This window comes from Cynocephalus volans, chromosome 1, assembly GCF_027409185.1.
Source record: "Cynocephalus volans isolate mCynVol1 chromosome 1, mCynVol1.pri, whole genome shotgun sequence".
In the NCBI taxonomy this organism is placed as follows: Eukaryota; Metazoa; Chordata; class Mammalia; order Dermoptera; family Cynocephalidae; genus Cynocephalus; species Cynocephalus volans.
Window position 1 is genome coordinate 109,748,932 of NC_084460.1, and position 14,991 is coordinate 109,763,922.

Sequence of the window (14,991 nt, forward strand, 5' to 3'; positions counted from 1 at the left end):
CTTTGTCCACTGGCTGAGTTTTCTGAGGGTCAGCTAAGTGTCTCCAGCTCGAGTGGCCTGTAAATGGTGTTAATGGCAATGAGGGTTTGCGGTTGGGATCAGAGATGGGGCAATGGCACTGTAGCTTCAAATCATTCAACAAGGGTGTGGCATTGTGCTCACAGCACAGTAGATTTTGTGAGAAACATAACTGAGCACGATCTTAGAAGTTATGGCCATCTGCTCAAACACATCAATTAAATAACACTCATGGAGTGAAACATCACTTCCACCCCAGCATCTTCCAAATCCACATTTCCAGCCCCGATTTTCCTCCTGAGCTGTGGTCTCACATTTCTCACTGTCCATTGGGTACCTTCACCTGGATGTCTCACCATTAGTCCAAACTCAGCATTCCCAAACCTGATTCATCTTCTCTCCCCATGAAACTGTCCCCTGTCCTGGTTCCCTGATTCTCTGAAAGGTACTATTATTCATCCAGTCATCCAGGGAAGATTCTGTCCTGCTGAGTCTTTCCCTGGCATATCCCTTTATCTCTGGCAGTCATCCCCACTCTGTTCAGGCCTTTCCCGCCGCAGGTAAGTCCTATATGCTGTCCCCATGCACTTCCTTCCCAGAATGCCATGTCAGTCATGCCATTTCTGCTCAAGACCTTTAATGATGCCTTGTTGCCCGGAGAATAAATTCCAAATCTCCTAACCTGGCATCCAAAGCCTTTTCAATCTAGCTCCATTCTACTGTTATCCCCTAATTCCTCCTAACCTTCAGCTGCAGTTCCAGCCAAGCCTAGCTCTTTCTCCTTTCATGAGTGTGTCTCCCGCACTCCCAGCCAAGTGTCTGCTTGCACTGGCTTCTCCTGCTCCATGCCCTGAAATGCCCACTTTCTTCTTTGCAACCTCTTAAAACACTGCTCATTCTCAGGGCCCAATTTAGGAACCTCCTCCTCTATGACATTTCCCTTGATTATTGCAACTAAAACTATTGCATTTGACACATGTAGCATCCTCTGGAGTGTCTATTTTTTATTTGTATTTGTTTTGTGTTTTACTTTCATAGTAAGTGTCTCAAAACAACTGGATCTTAAATGCATCAGGAATAGGGGGTGTGTGTGTGTAGTCCTCCTTCCAAGGATCTCATAGCACCAGACACAGGAGTGAGTGCTCAGTAAATACTGGTGGATTCAGCTGAAGGACACACTGATACAGAGCTGATGCTCTGCTCCATATTCAGTGTCTAATGCTTGCTTTTCTAGATCTCATGCTAAAAATCCAGCAAACACAGTGCCATGTTGTTCGAAAATGGCAGCAGCATTCTTTATGATTTTTAAGAATTCTTTTATCTGCCTAGTGTGACTGGTCTTTGTGACACCCAGAAGCATCTTGAAGCTGGAGGAGCAATCCCTTACTCTGGGGGTGATATTCAAAGTATTTAACAATCCATACAGCATGGGCACTGCCCAGTGAGAACACATGCAGAACAACCAGATGGATGCCTGGTGTAAACAACTGGCATGCCTACATCAGTGCGTGTGTGCGCATGTGTGCGTGTGTGTGCATGTGTTTGGGTGCCACCTGACTTGCTGCCCTTCTATGTGTCTAGAGCTTTCTCACATATTAAGTTTCTCTCCTCATTATGTCTTATGTTTTGATTTTCAAAACACACTAATCTGCATGTTCTCATTTAATGTTATAGCACCTCTGGGAGGTGGGCAGTGCAGGGATGCTTTCCCCCTTTTCAGACAAGGAAACTTAAGGCTCATAGGCAGAGGAGGAGGGCCTAGTTTTCTATTCCCTTCTCTAGTACCTTCTCTAGGGCCTAGTTTTCTATTCCCTTCTCTTTGTACCTCACCAGGCCACCTTCCCTGCATTCCTTGGAACTTGTGGAAGGCACAAAGAAAAGATGTTCACTGATGAAGCCAAGTAAAAAATGAGTTCTTAAATATACATTTAAGGATTAAGGAGAATTTTTGGATCTGATTCGCTTCATTTTGGCCGATCATGTTCTGGAGACAGCTTGGCAAATCTTGGAAAACCCATTGTCTATTTTTAGGCCATATTTTTGTCATCATTTAGGAGGCTTGCATATTGAAGTTTTATGTAACTTGTTCTTAAAAAGATGATAAAGGCAATGAGACCAGCAATGAGACCAGCCAACCTCCCTCCTCACCACTTGCCTACAGTGTGGTGGTCAAAGGTTAACTCCAGAGGCCGGGAATAAAGTGTCCTCCTGTGTGATATAATTGGTCAGATGAGCAAGCGAATGTCGAGATACACTTCTTTAGAACCCAAGCACCATCCTCCACCCACAGCCTTGGACCCACTTGGAGTGAGCCACCAAGCTCAGAGCTCACTGAGGTACCTGCATCACAAGTTCGCCCTTGGCTGACGTGCTGACATCAGGTGTTCCACTTTGCCTGTCCTATGAGAAGAGAGGAAAGACATACATCTTTTGGGGGGAAAAAAGCCCAACATAAAGAAAGAGATCCGAGGAAAAACAAATGGCTAACATGAAGAAAGAGAATAGGAAGCCAGTACGGCATGCGGAGGAGTTTTTCTAAGTGGGGCTTTGGACCTAAAAACAGGAATGCACCCCTATGCGTTTTTCTAGGATTCTCCAGGCCTCAGTCATCACTTGCTCTAACTTTAACCTCGAGACACGGGCAAGGGACATGGGGGTCACTGAAATGGGCAGAAATCTAGTTTGTTGATTTAGAAACTTGAACCCTGAGAAGCAAGGTCTTAGACTTGGCTTCTCTGCTCAGCATATACAGTATTAAGTCATTTTTGTCAGTTTTGTTTGTCCTGTTTTTTTCAATATTTATTATCTATTTTATTGAAGTTTATCTCACATATAGTAAAATTCTCAAATCTAATTGTACAGTTCAGTGAATTTTTGCATTCATATATGCCCTTGTATGCAATCCAGTACAAGTACAATCCTTGGTGGCTCCTAATACCATACTGTTTTTGCCTGGCTTTTGAATTTCATATGAATGGACTCATAGAGCATGTCTTCTTATGAATCTAGCTTCTTTTGTTTAGCATTATATTTTTGAGATTCTCCATATTTTTGCATCTAAGAATAGCTCATTATTTTCCACTGAATTGTAATATTCTGTTATATGAATACAACGTATCTATATGCCTCAATTTATTTATCTATTTTCTTTGTAATGGTCATTTAGCTTGTTTCTGGCTTTTGACTGTTATAAAGTTGCTGTGAACTTTCTTGTACATGTCTTTTGGTGGAGTAAATACTTGTATTTCTCAGGTAGATACATAAATGGGGAATTGTTGGGTTATAGAGTTTCTGTATCTCCAATTTAGTAGATCCTGCCAAATTGTTTCCCAAAGTGGTGGTTTTTATTAGGTTTTTAATGAGAAAGAAGTACCTGGCCAAGTCAAGGGTGGGATGTGAGGTATCAGTGGGACTTAGCAACATTTTTAAGATGGGAAGAGGAGAAAGTTAAAGTATTTGGTGGTTGGTTTGAGAGAGGTGTCTTCAACACAGGAGACAGAGAAAGTTTCAGATGGGGATAAAAGAAGTTTAATTGTGTTGTTTTCATTTCCAAATAGAGCTGAGACACTCAAGTGGAAACCCTCAAGGTAGACGGAGACCCATGTTTGGACATAGGAGAGAGGTTGAGAGGGACTACTTTCAAAGTCATACTGAAAACACAAACCCTATGAGCTGCCGGGGAAGCCCTCTGAGTGATGTGAATGTCTAAATGCTGCCTAAATCTGAAATGTGAACCCGGAGAAGCCAGAGCCCTGGTGGGGGCAAGGGCACTTACCTGGGTGACAGGGCATATCGATGTGGGCAGCAAAATATGGTCTCTGAGTTCCCCACCATCACATAACGTTGATAATTCACATTTGCGGTGAAACTGGAGGAAAAAATGAAGATAAATGAGTGAAAGTGATTAAAGAAACATCATGTTTGAAGGTTTAGAGGCCTGCTAGGGAGGCAAGCTGTCTAGTGCTTCCCCGAATCCTGATGCCCTGCTGGCTTTGGAAGTATCGCCGCCGAGTGTGTGTGTGTGTGTGTGTGTGTGTGTGTGTGTGTTTGTGTGTGTGTATGTGTGTGCAGGCATGTGCGCCAAGGGGTGCCAAGTCTACCGTGGGCAGAGAAAGGAGACCAAGACCTGCCCATGGCTGGAGCTGTCATGAGCAGGCCAGTGGCCCTTCAGCATGGCATCCCCTTGTGGATTCCAGAGCCCCTCTGGGATATTTGCTCCCCGGGCTTTGAGGTTCTGGAAGGAAAGATATCTCAACGCACAAACTCATGGAAGGCTGGAAGTAAAGCCCATGACTTAGCCTTTGCATTTTGGGAGTTCTGCAGTCTGGTTTGGAGAAACCTCCTCTTTGAGGCTGATACCATGCTCAGTGGGACAAGACATGGCTCTGAGTTTGCTTTGGCCACAGGTTAAGCAGCTCAGTGGCTGCTAGTGGCACTCCAGTATCCAGAGGGGCCATGTACTCTAAGCCTGGGCTGTGGTGATAGCAGGCCCAGGCCTCTGGCAGGTATTGGGGCCACTGTGAAGAAAGCACCTTCGGGGCAGGTGCTCCTTCCTCTGGTGCCCCAACGAGCAGGCATTCTGGTGTCTGATTCTTTTCCTACTCTGTCAGTGCCCCCGGACCCAGATGATGGGAGTTCCTGGTCCGGCCTGCTGTTGCCAGCTGTCCGGCCACATAGACATGGCCTGGCCACCTTCTTCTGAAGCAGCCCTCACTCCACTGCTGCTGGGGTGCCCTCTTTCTGGGCAGCTCGGCAAGTCATTGAAGTGCTGCTGGACTGAGGGCATTGAACGGGTACTCTGGGGCTCTCCCAACCTTGCTCCCCTGGCTTTGCTCATGCCCTCTGGTGGGATGTTCACTGCTCCCATGCTGCAGCTTGAGCAGAAAACCACACTGAAAAGAAGCAGGGCCATCCTGGGCACCAACCCACCGTCATCCGGCACCACACGCAGTGTCGGGCGGTGACACTCTGGTAGCACTTGATACTTTTGTGGCACCGGTCACACTTGGCGGAGGAGTTCCCTTCCACCCACGCGTGCTGCATCACCTGCGGGAGGGAAGCGAAGGATACCAGGGAAGGTGGTAGAACCACACCCCTGGGCCCTGGGCCGGAGAAGAGTCTGGAGGAGCACAGGGAGTGTAGAGGCCAGGGAGGTGTTTCCTGTTTCGTAGATGCTTATTGGGTACTGGTTGCTTTGCCAAATGACACAGCAAGGTCCCTCCCTGCCTAACCATCATCATGCTAATCAAGGTAGATGGAAAACCGCTTGGCCCACATTTTGAACAGCTCGTTCACCCTGGAAGGCAAGCCTCTGAGCAGCATCTTGTCTGGCAGTCCATCTGCCCGTCTTGCAGAACTCCTTGCAGAGTAATGTGCTTGTGTGCGCTCTCTTCTGGAAGGGGAAGGCAGCGTGGTGCAGGGGAACTCAGGGGGGCTTGGGCATCAGATAAAACTGCTGGAGTCACTGATTGCTGATCTTCCACTTTGCAGCTGGGTGACCTTTGGCCAGTCCCTGGACCTCTCTGAGTCTCAGGTCCCTCATCTGTAGAAATTGGCAGAATAAGTCTTGCCTCTGAGATTGTGGGAAGGATGCACTGAGACAGAACATTTGGAAGGGCCTCTCCAGCAAAGTCCTGTCCCTTTGGAGATGCCCACTGTTGGGTAACTTCCCTCCTCCTCCTCAGCCTTAGCTGCCCATTATAGCCACCTGGGGAGCTAATGCTCAGATGTCCTAGTGCCCAGCCCACACTCCAGACCAAATAAATCAGAGACTCTGGAGGTGAGACCTGCCATTAGTATGTTTTAAAGCACTCTGGGTGATTATGATATGCAGCCAAGGTTGAGAAGTTGAGAAGCAGTCTAGAAGGAAGTTAGACAAAAAGTCCAAATAAATTAGGGAAGGTCCACTGGTGCCTTTCATACCTGTTTTCTGTAGAGCTGGTTGTATCTGTCCCCAGCCCGGAAATACCACCAGGACAGGCTAGGAACTTGGGAAGCTGATGGGAACGTTTGTGTGTGTGTAAGTGCAGCTATAGTGACAGCAACTGACCCATGATACCACTATCTGGGTGCTGAGCTCTCCATTCTCTCCCCCTGGAATTCTACAGAACTTCTAAAAACTTTCCACCAAGGCACCCCAAATAGCAGAAGGAAGTAGATACGGTGGATTCTGGGGGAGAATGGGGCACGGCCTGCAGTGCCCAACTATAAGCACAATAATAAAAACATACAAATTTGCCTGATACTATTCATGTCTGTATTAAATAAGAATAAATGTTTTAAATTACTTAGCAATAAAGTTGCTTAAACACCTCCTCCCAGAATGTTTTTGGTAAAATTATTGCTCCAGAAGATGTGCCATGTTTGGTTTGTGGCTTCTCACCTTCTGCCGGCTTTCCTGAGGGTTTAAAGAACTCAGTTTGTTGATTGTCATCTACATGGTCACATTGAATTTGCTCTGGGATTATTATTGTTATTTGCATTTTGCAGAGAGAAAAAAATTGAGGTTACAGAGAGGTTGAGTGACTGGCTCTGGGTTCTCAGGCTGGTAAGTGGCTGTACAGGGACTCACAGTCAGGTCTTCTGACTCCAAGTCCAGGGCTGTCTCCCTAACACCACATGGCCTTCTCCATCCTCCCTGGGATCTGAAGAGATGGTGAAGGACTTGGGCTGCCCCTGCAGGCTCGGAAGATTGTGAATGTGCCCTGCTGGTCCCTCAGTGGTCTCATTCTTTTCTCTGTGTGGCAGGTGGCCAGACTGCAGGCTCAGGGCCTCAGCGCAGGAGGCACAGTGTGTCCTGGTGAAAGGCATGAACATGGAAGGGGGTGTGCATGGGTTGGTGCAGGAGGAGCAGATGAGAGGCCATGCAGTGTCTATGGGGCATGCACACGTGTCCTCACAGGCACCCTTCTCTCTCAGGAGTCCTTCGGGATGGCTGGGTACCACTCCCATCTGCTAACCATCTCCTGATCGGATTCCTCCCTAGACTCTTTCCTCTGCAGCAATGCAGAGTGCCCTTCCCCTGCTAATTTTGCTAAGGGTCTATTTCCAGACTTGGTGAACAGCACCACCCAATGGCCAAGCTAGAAACCTGGGAGCCACTCCTTCCCTCTGCTCCTCTCCCATCCTCTGCATCCCCATCACCAGATCCAGTTCCTCCAAATGACCTCTCAAACTCTCCCTTCATCTTCTCTACCCTCTCTTGTGTGACAGTTAAAACACTCAATAGCCAGCATGGCCTGGGGGTCACTCAGCACAGACTCAGCCATGACCATGCTACAGCGGGTGAGTGTAGACCCCAAACCAGTTGGGTCCTCAGTATTGGAAGAGAGTTCCCCTCTGATTTCTCTACTATACCACACTCCCTAATTAACAAACCCAATCATCTCTTCTTGTGCTTGAAACTCTTCAGTGGCTCCTTAGCTGCACAGGAAACTCCTTTCTAACTGCTCAGATGGCCTTACAAGACCTTTCTCACTCTGGATCTCACCACTGTCTGAGCGCATCTTCTTCCCTTCCCTTTCAGCATCCTCTGTCACAGCCACACCAAACTAAGTATAGATCCCAGAGTAAGCCACGTCTCCCTGCCTTTACACACAAGGCTTCTGCTGCTTGGAGTGTCTTGTCCTCCTTGATGCCTCATGAAGTCCTCCTGATTTGGGTTTGAGACACAATTACAATGCCATCTCCTTTGTGAAGCTATCCCTGGTTTCTCCTTCATGCCTCAACTGTACGTTCCACACAGCTCTATCACTATTGCACAGATCTCACTACTTTGCACTTTGCTTACATGTCTATCTCTCCCTTAGACTACACAGCTCTTGAGCAGGCTGGGGGCCATCTCTCCTAACCTGTGTACCCCCAGCACAGTGCCTGGCACACGGTGGACACCAGGAGATGCCAAATGCATTGATGGATGGACGGGATGGCTTAAGGGTGGTCCTTGAAGCAGAGAAGGGACTGGATAAAGCTCCCAAAGCCCTTTCCTGCCCAGAAATCCATGGTGACAGACATGTCGTCCTGGATATGGCATGCAGGAGAACAAGACAATCCATGTCACCAACCTCGTTGCCCTTTTTGGTTTTTGAGTACGTTTTGACACACCCAGGAATGTTTTTGGACACGCAGCGCTCATGGACAGTGTATTTACAGTCTGAAAAGAAAAAAAAAAAAAAATAAGGAAGGTGCTTGTGAGCGACCAACTAGGAAAGGCCCAGCCATCCCCCAGCCCCACCCTGCCAAGGCCTGTACCTCCCTCTGGATGGACAGGGAGGGGTAGGGGACAAATGGAGCTGGCCTCGCCTGGTGAAAATTCAAAACAGTCTCCTGTTGTTCCTTGAGAAGAGAGTCCCTAGCTATCGCCCAGTGTGCCTCTGCACCTCCACCCACCACTCCACCTCTGTGGGCAGCTAGTGCAGCAGGAAAACGCCACAGCAGGCGCTTGTCACTCAAGGGGAGTGTGCAGCGTCATCCTCGCTGTGCCAGTATCTGGTGAATGGACAGAAAGGCCAGGGTCTTAGGGTAGGGCCGGTCCAGGCCTGATCTCTGGCTCTGCCATTTGTAACAAGCCAACCATGTGCAGAGTAAGCTAGAACCTGGGGAAAAAGGCTTCGAAGGGAGTTCACTCACAAATGCAGCACAGGCCTTGCTTCCGAACACCCATCAGCATGATGTGGCAGAAGTTGCAGTAGGTTGGTTTCTTGAAGTGCTTCAGGGTCCAGGCGTGCCTCCCATCCCCCATGGAGCCCTGTGGGGTCAGAGGAGGTGAGACTGTAGCTAGAGTCTCTTCCTCTAGCTAGAGGAAGCCAGGAGCCATCTCCTGCAAGTTCTTCTTTTCCCTAAATAAGATGCTCCTCTCATATTTGGAAGATAAGTTACTCTCTTTCTTTTTTAAAATTGTTTTACATACAAACCGACACAAAGTTCTTTGTGTGTGTTTTCTAAAATTAGCAAGTATTAAAAGCAAGGAACACCTGAATGGGGGTTGGGGGATAAAATAAGCCCTCTCCTGCATGGCTGGCAGAAGTATAAATCAGAACAACAATTCTGTCTGTCTGTCTATCTATCTATCTATCTATCTATCTATCTATCTATCTATCTATCTATCTATCTGTCTGTCTTCTATCTAGCTACACATTCCTTAAATGTTTACTGCCTTTGACTCACAAATTAGGCTCTATCCTAAAGAGATAATGTTTGAAAGATAGATGAATATCTCTGTGCTCTGTTTAATCCAATCCTATTTAAAATAATGAAAAACTGGAAATATAAGGCCTCAAAATTACCAACAGGTTAATTGTGGTACATCCATATGATTTAATGTTAGGTGATAATCAGAAAGATACTTATAAAAATATCGAATGATATGGGAATGTGCTCATGATATAATGCTAAGTGAAAAAAGCAGAATGCAAATTGGATGATAGATTATGATCTCAGTCTTATATAATAAGAACTTTGATGGGAAGAAAGTTCACACCTGTTAGCAGAGGTTAGCTATAGCTGGCCCCACTACAGATTTATTTTATTCTCTAACTTCTACTTTATTCTGTATTTTCCAAATTTTCTACAGTGAGCACGTACTAGTGTTATAAACAGGAAAATCAAAAGATTGATTGATTGATTCATTTGGCAGACATCTACCTCAAGGGATTTTTGTAAGAATTAAATGAAATAATGTAAGTAAAGCTCCTAATCCAGTGCCTGACATATTGTAAATTAAAACTTTTATCAAGTTCCTACTCTGCCAGATATTGGGAGACACAAAAATAAAGTGTTTATTTATGTGTAAGGAGGTGGATTTATTCCTATTCTAGAAGTGAGAAATAGAGACTCAGAAATATCTAAGTAGCCCAAGACCACACAGATCATAAGTGACTGAGTCAGTCGTCAAGGTGGGGGCTCTTGCTGGCTCGAGAGCCCACACTCCTCCTATTCCTCTCCCCTACCTCCACTAAAAGCGTTTCCTCTCTGGGCAGAAGGGAATCCCAGCACTCTTCAGCACATTCAGCTTCGTCATTGTAGCCCAAAGGACGGCTGTTTGTTTTATCTGACAATACCTTTATTAGTCACGTCAGTTAGCTGACTCCCCCCTTTCTCAGCTACTGTTTTTATAGGTACAAGATAAGAAGCAAATGGACCATGCCTTGGGAGAAAGTAACATTTCTGCTTGGGTTATAGCACCATCATGTGGCTCTTTCATGTCTGCACCGTGGTGAATGTGGGAGTAACCGTCCTTATGCACGCCAGGTTTTACACTGCCACAATTTCACGAGGAGGCAGATTATTTTGGGTATACTCCATTTGGAGATACCTGGACTTTTCAACGGTCTGATGTGGGTTTTGAAAATGCCAAACAAGCAATAGGACTTTTAAGACACTGATGAGGGCTTTTCAAAACTGCAAATATTAAATGTTAAAAAAAGTAATTTAGCACATATTTAAAAGTAAGTGCATAACACTTTTGATTAATAAAAACTAAATTTGCATTTGCTTTTTGTTCGCCCGTTTCTTGATGTAAATTTTAGTTTTCTACAAGGCTGATTTGGCATTTGGGGGAGACACTGGGGAGAATGTGGAAGAAATAGTTGGCTCTCCCTCCTCTAGCCATAAAATGGTGGTTCATTTCCATACAAAGAGCTGGTGGCACTTTGAACCTTGGCAAGTCCAAAATAGAACAGAAAACAGAAATTGGATCTTTATGATTAAAATGTCTCATCTCTATTACCAAAATGAGAAAAAAACGGTGTATAGGAACAACACCCAAGCAGAACTTTCATTTTGATCTCAGTAAAATCTGGAGTGAGTATTGATAGCAGAAAGTATATCTTACTTATCTGAGCGTACGTCTTACTTAGTTCACGTGGGTTCTTGTACATACAGCTTCTTGGCAATGGATCATTGAATGCAGGGTCAGATGTTGCTGAATATGGGGATGGCCTCTGGTACTAATTTGGTGTGTGCCATTGGGCAGTTCCTTTTACCTTTCTGGGCTTAAGTTTGTAAAATGAGGGGTAAAGATCAGGAATCACAAAGGTCTTTTCCAGCTCTGATTGTCTAGGGTTCTAAGGAATAAGGAGGGAGTTGTATAGATCCTGGCTCATTGATTTCTACTTAGCACTTGGGAAAAACTGGACATGCCATGAGGTGACTGCAGGATTCTTAGTTCTTGAGTGTTGGAAATGAAGGCTTAGCTTTAGTCTTGAATGCAGAACTATCAGATGGAGATATTACAGGCCACCACAGTCAGGTAGTGGCTGACTCAGATGTACTTCCCGCTCTGTTCCTCTCCATGACATTTCAGTAATCTCAGAGAGGTGTGTCACACAACCTGTGTGACTGTCCTGGTAAATGCTTAATGTCACCATTTGTATTTCTCCTAGTTCTCATCTTCCCTACCTCATGTGTGGGAGTTAGTTTACTTAGTAAGCAAGCAGAAAATGCATTAACTGGCTGGGTCACATGCAGGCATATATAACCACTGATTGGACATTAAGCCTTTACATGTATTCCTGCTCTGATCAAACTGGAAGATTTCCGTAGCACATCCTGAACTTTCCTTCATTTGGGTCTTTGATCAAGCTGTTCTTCCAGCTGCAAACTCTCTCTCCTACCATCTTCTACCATCCAAATCATACCCATACTTGAGAGCAAGATAAAACATCCTCTTAGGTCTTTCCACCTGATTTTTATCCTCAAGAATGGGATCTCAAAATCTCACGCATTCTTCAGGGACAGGTTCAAGGTTTCTTCCCACCGATCTCACTTTCCTGTGTGGGATGTTAGAAAGTGCAGGATCTTTGGAGTCAGGTATGAATCCTGGCTCCCCCCCTTTTGCTCCTTAGGCTCAGAACCTTAGTTTTCCATCTGTATAATATGGGATAAAAATGCCTACCTTATTTGCTTGTTTTGGTTGTTAAGTAAGATACCATGCATGAAAGTACCCCCCACAACAGATCAGTAGTTATTCCTTCCTTCCCTCCCTCCCCAATTCTCTTAGCATTTTAAAATCTAATTTGTGGAAAATATGGAATTTTTCCTTGAAGTTTTTTTGCCCTTTGCCTGGTTGAGTATAAGTTTCTTGAAGGCAATGTTGTATCTGTGTCCCCTCACAGCATGCAGAAAATAGTTTTTATTTATAATAATTTTTAAATGTCTGTCAAATGAATGAATATATTTCAGGCACTGATAAGTAAAATGGAGTGAGAGTAGAGAGGACTTATAGGCTGGCCTAGAGTGCATGGCATGTCCATTGGGAAGTCAAGCAGCAGCCAAGGCAATGTGTAGATATTAACATGGAGCCCGATGAATGCTCCCGAATGGCGAGAGATCTTTGAACTCTAGCTTGTTAACTTACAGAGTCGTCCATCCCCAGGAGAACCAGCAATGGGATGGTGGTCATCCCTCCGTGCACCCATTCCTGTAGAGACACAAAGCCATCCCGGTCGTAGTCCATCCCTTGCAACATCTCCTTCAATATCTGTGGGATCCAAAGAGCGGCAACTGTCCATCGCCATCCTTGACTTTTCTACCTCTCTCTGCCCCCTGCTTCCTCTTCTGTCCTGTTTTGCCCCTTTCTCCTCTAATTCAGAGTGAGGGGAGCAGTGAGAGAGCAGCCTGGGAGCAAAGAGGTCGGGTTCTACACCTGGCTCTGCCCTCACCTGACTGTGTGGCCTTGGGCCAGTCACCCTCACTCTCTGGCTTCTGGTTTGCTCATCTGTGAAAATGGAAACAATATTACTGTGTTTTCAGCACTGTAATGAGGATTAGAGAAAACGTATATAAAATGTCTAATATAATTCCTGACACATAGGAGTCCCCCAATGTAATTATTATTAACAATATTATCTGGTGATTGAGAAAAAGCTGTGAAATTCTTATTAGCTCTAAGATCTTTGATCTATTAATTCCTCTTATAAATTTTTTTCTGGGGATGAAAACGTCAGGGGGAGTTATTATTTCAGATATATCTACACTTTTTCCCACTGCCTACATTTTTCCTATAAGAGAAGTGGGAGGTCAAGGTGTAGGATGCCGAAGAAGCTGCCTGTGAGATGAGTCTGGGAGCACCTGCACAATAAAAGTCCACATCCAAGTCCCGAGTGTGTCCACCCCTCATCTTGGAAACTCACTCAGAGGTCACCCCATGCTTATGGAAACTCACAGGCCTTAGCTCCGTGGGATCCCACTCCAGGTACTGGGCAATATGTAGCATTTGGTTGACAATTCGATCCATCTCCTAGAAAATATCAAAGGGAGACAACCGAAGACGTGTTTTCAAGAGCAAAACTCAAGACGGACAGGGCAGAGCGTGGGAAGAAGGTGGTGCTGGCATGTCTTGCTTTGTTTCTGCCTCGACCACACAGCCCAGTGGACAGCAGATGCTCACAAGAAGCACAAGCACGCATAAGCCAGAGGCAGCAGAAGGCCACTGAACCTGACCTCCTCCTGGACCCACCTGGACCCACCTTCTTTCCCCTATTCTGTCCTTTACCTTGGAAAAGCACTGCTGCTTCCTTCCTCTTTGTGATTGTAGCTCCTACAAGTACGTACACACCAAGGCAGCTGTCTCCTCCTTCTTATCACTCCTCATCCCCAATTTTAGCAACCTGGGATTCATCTACCCACGTCAGGGGTCAATTTCACTTGGATGGATGGTGACTGTGTTGATCCTAGATCAGGCACTACGATTTAGATTCCCTTTGGCATCTCCTCCGTTTCCTCTGAGCGATGGCCCAACCCTGAGCCCAGGACTTCGTGATCAGGAAATTCATGACGGATATACTTGCCTGATGAGTGAGACTTTTGGTACCAAGGCCAGGCCTCATCTAAAACTTCACAGAATTATTGGATGCTAAAGTGTCAGTGCACGGAGAGCCCCACCGAAACATGTTGGACTGAAGAGGCATTTGGTGTCAAGGGCACCGTCTATATGTTCTTAGTAAGATTGCTTTGGAAGGACATGTTGGTGGACTGAACAAGGTTCAAAAGTGTTTTCTCCACCAGGTAAGACAAGCAAGCCAAAACCCAACAGGAATTTTAATAATTGAGCTGCATTTAAATTAAACAATAATCCATTGCAAAACTACAGGGTGGGGCTGTAGATGAGGGTAGGGAAGTAGACAGAAAGGTGAGGACAGGGCTTGGCAGAAGTTCTAATGGAAAAGAGCTTATGAATCTAGTTGGGGCCAAGATTCAGTGAGAAAATGTGATTCAGGAACTGAGAATTAGACTCAGTCTTGGGCTGTGTGAATAGAAGCAGAGTGAGCAGACTTTGGGAAGAACTAGTTTTCCTGATGTCTACCCCGGTCAGGCCACATTTCGATACTTAAAGAGTGGAGGGGTAGGTTCTGTTCTGTGCCATATTTTAAGAATGGCATTTACAAACCAGAGCTTGTCCAGAGTGGATATTTAAGCCCATCTTATGAGAAACTGTGTAAGAATTGGGAAATTTTAGCTTGGAGAAGATTTTAGGGGAGATGGGAGAGCACCTGCAAATACTTGAAGGCCTATTGTGTAGAATCAGTTTTCTACGCATCCTGGTCAGCTACAGAGGGTAGAAGGAAGCAGAGGGATGTAGGAAGTGGGGAATTGAGGGTTGGCCTATTTTGGCCTCCCTGCTGGTTGTGGGAGAGGGAGGGGAGCAGTAGGTTTTGTGTTGAAAACCATTCCCTGGCAGACAGACAGGAGCCTCGTGTGCAGAAGGAAGCCCTCTCTAGCAGTCATCCCTGCAGTGGAGTAGCTGTCCTAAGGTCGTGGGTGACCTCCTCTTACTGGGAGTGTCCAGAAGGAGGCTGGGAGTACACTGTCAGGGATTCCATGCGGGGAGTTGGTAACTCTTTTGAGACTTGCTTCAGTCCGCCGACGTTACCTTTACAATATATCCAGAATTAAACCATTTCTTACCACCTACGATGCTTCTACCCTGTGCAAGGTTACCATCATTTCATGACTTGACTATTTCAGTAGCTTCCT

General features: G+C 45.7%; 1 protein-coding gene across 3 annotated transcripts in view; it reads right to left on the minus strand.

Annotated features, from left to right (window-relative positions):
* The window catches only part of DGKG (diacylglycerol kinase gamma), a 148,589-nt gene that overhangs the window by 97,142 nt on the left and 36,456 nt on the right, over nucleotides 1-14,991 (minus strand). For 2 of the 3 annotated variants that reach the window (XM_063092351.1, XM_063092350.1), the window contains exons 7-13: nucleotides 13,181-13,255; nucleotides 12,374-12,496; nucleotides 8,647-8,764; nucleotides 8,082-8,170; nucleotides 4,948-5,064; nucleotides 3,794-3,886; nucleotides 2,359-2,418 (exon numbers count right to left, since the gene is read on the minus strand). In XM_063092351.1, the coding sequence (XP_062948421.1) occupies nucleotides 2,359-2,418; nucleotides 3,794-3,886; nucleotides 4,948-5,064; nucleotides 8,082-8,170; nucleotides 8,647-8,764; nucleotides 12,374-12,496; nucleotides 13,181-13,255 (675 nt within the window). The remainder of the gene's footprint in view (nucleotides 1-2,358; nucleotides 2,419-3,793; nucleotides 3,887-4,947; nucleotides 5,065-8,081; nucleotides 8,171-8,646; nucleotides 8,765-12,373; nucleotides 12,497-13,180; nucleotides 13,256-14,991) is intronic. The other variant, XM_063092352.1, reaches the window with a different exon arrangement.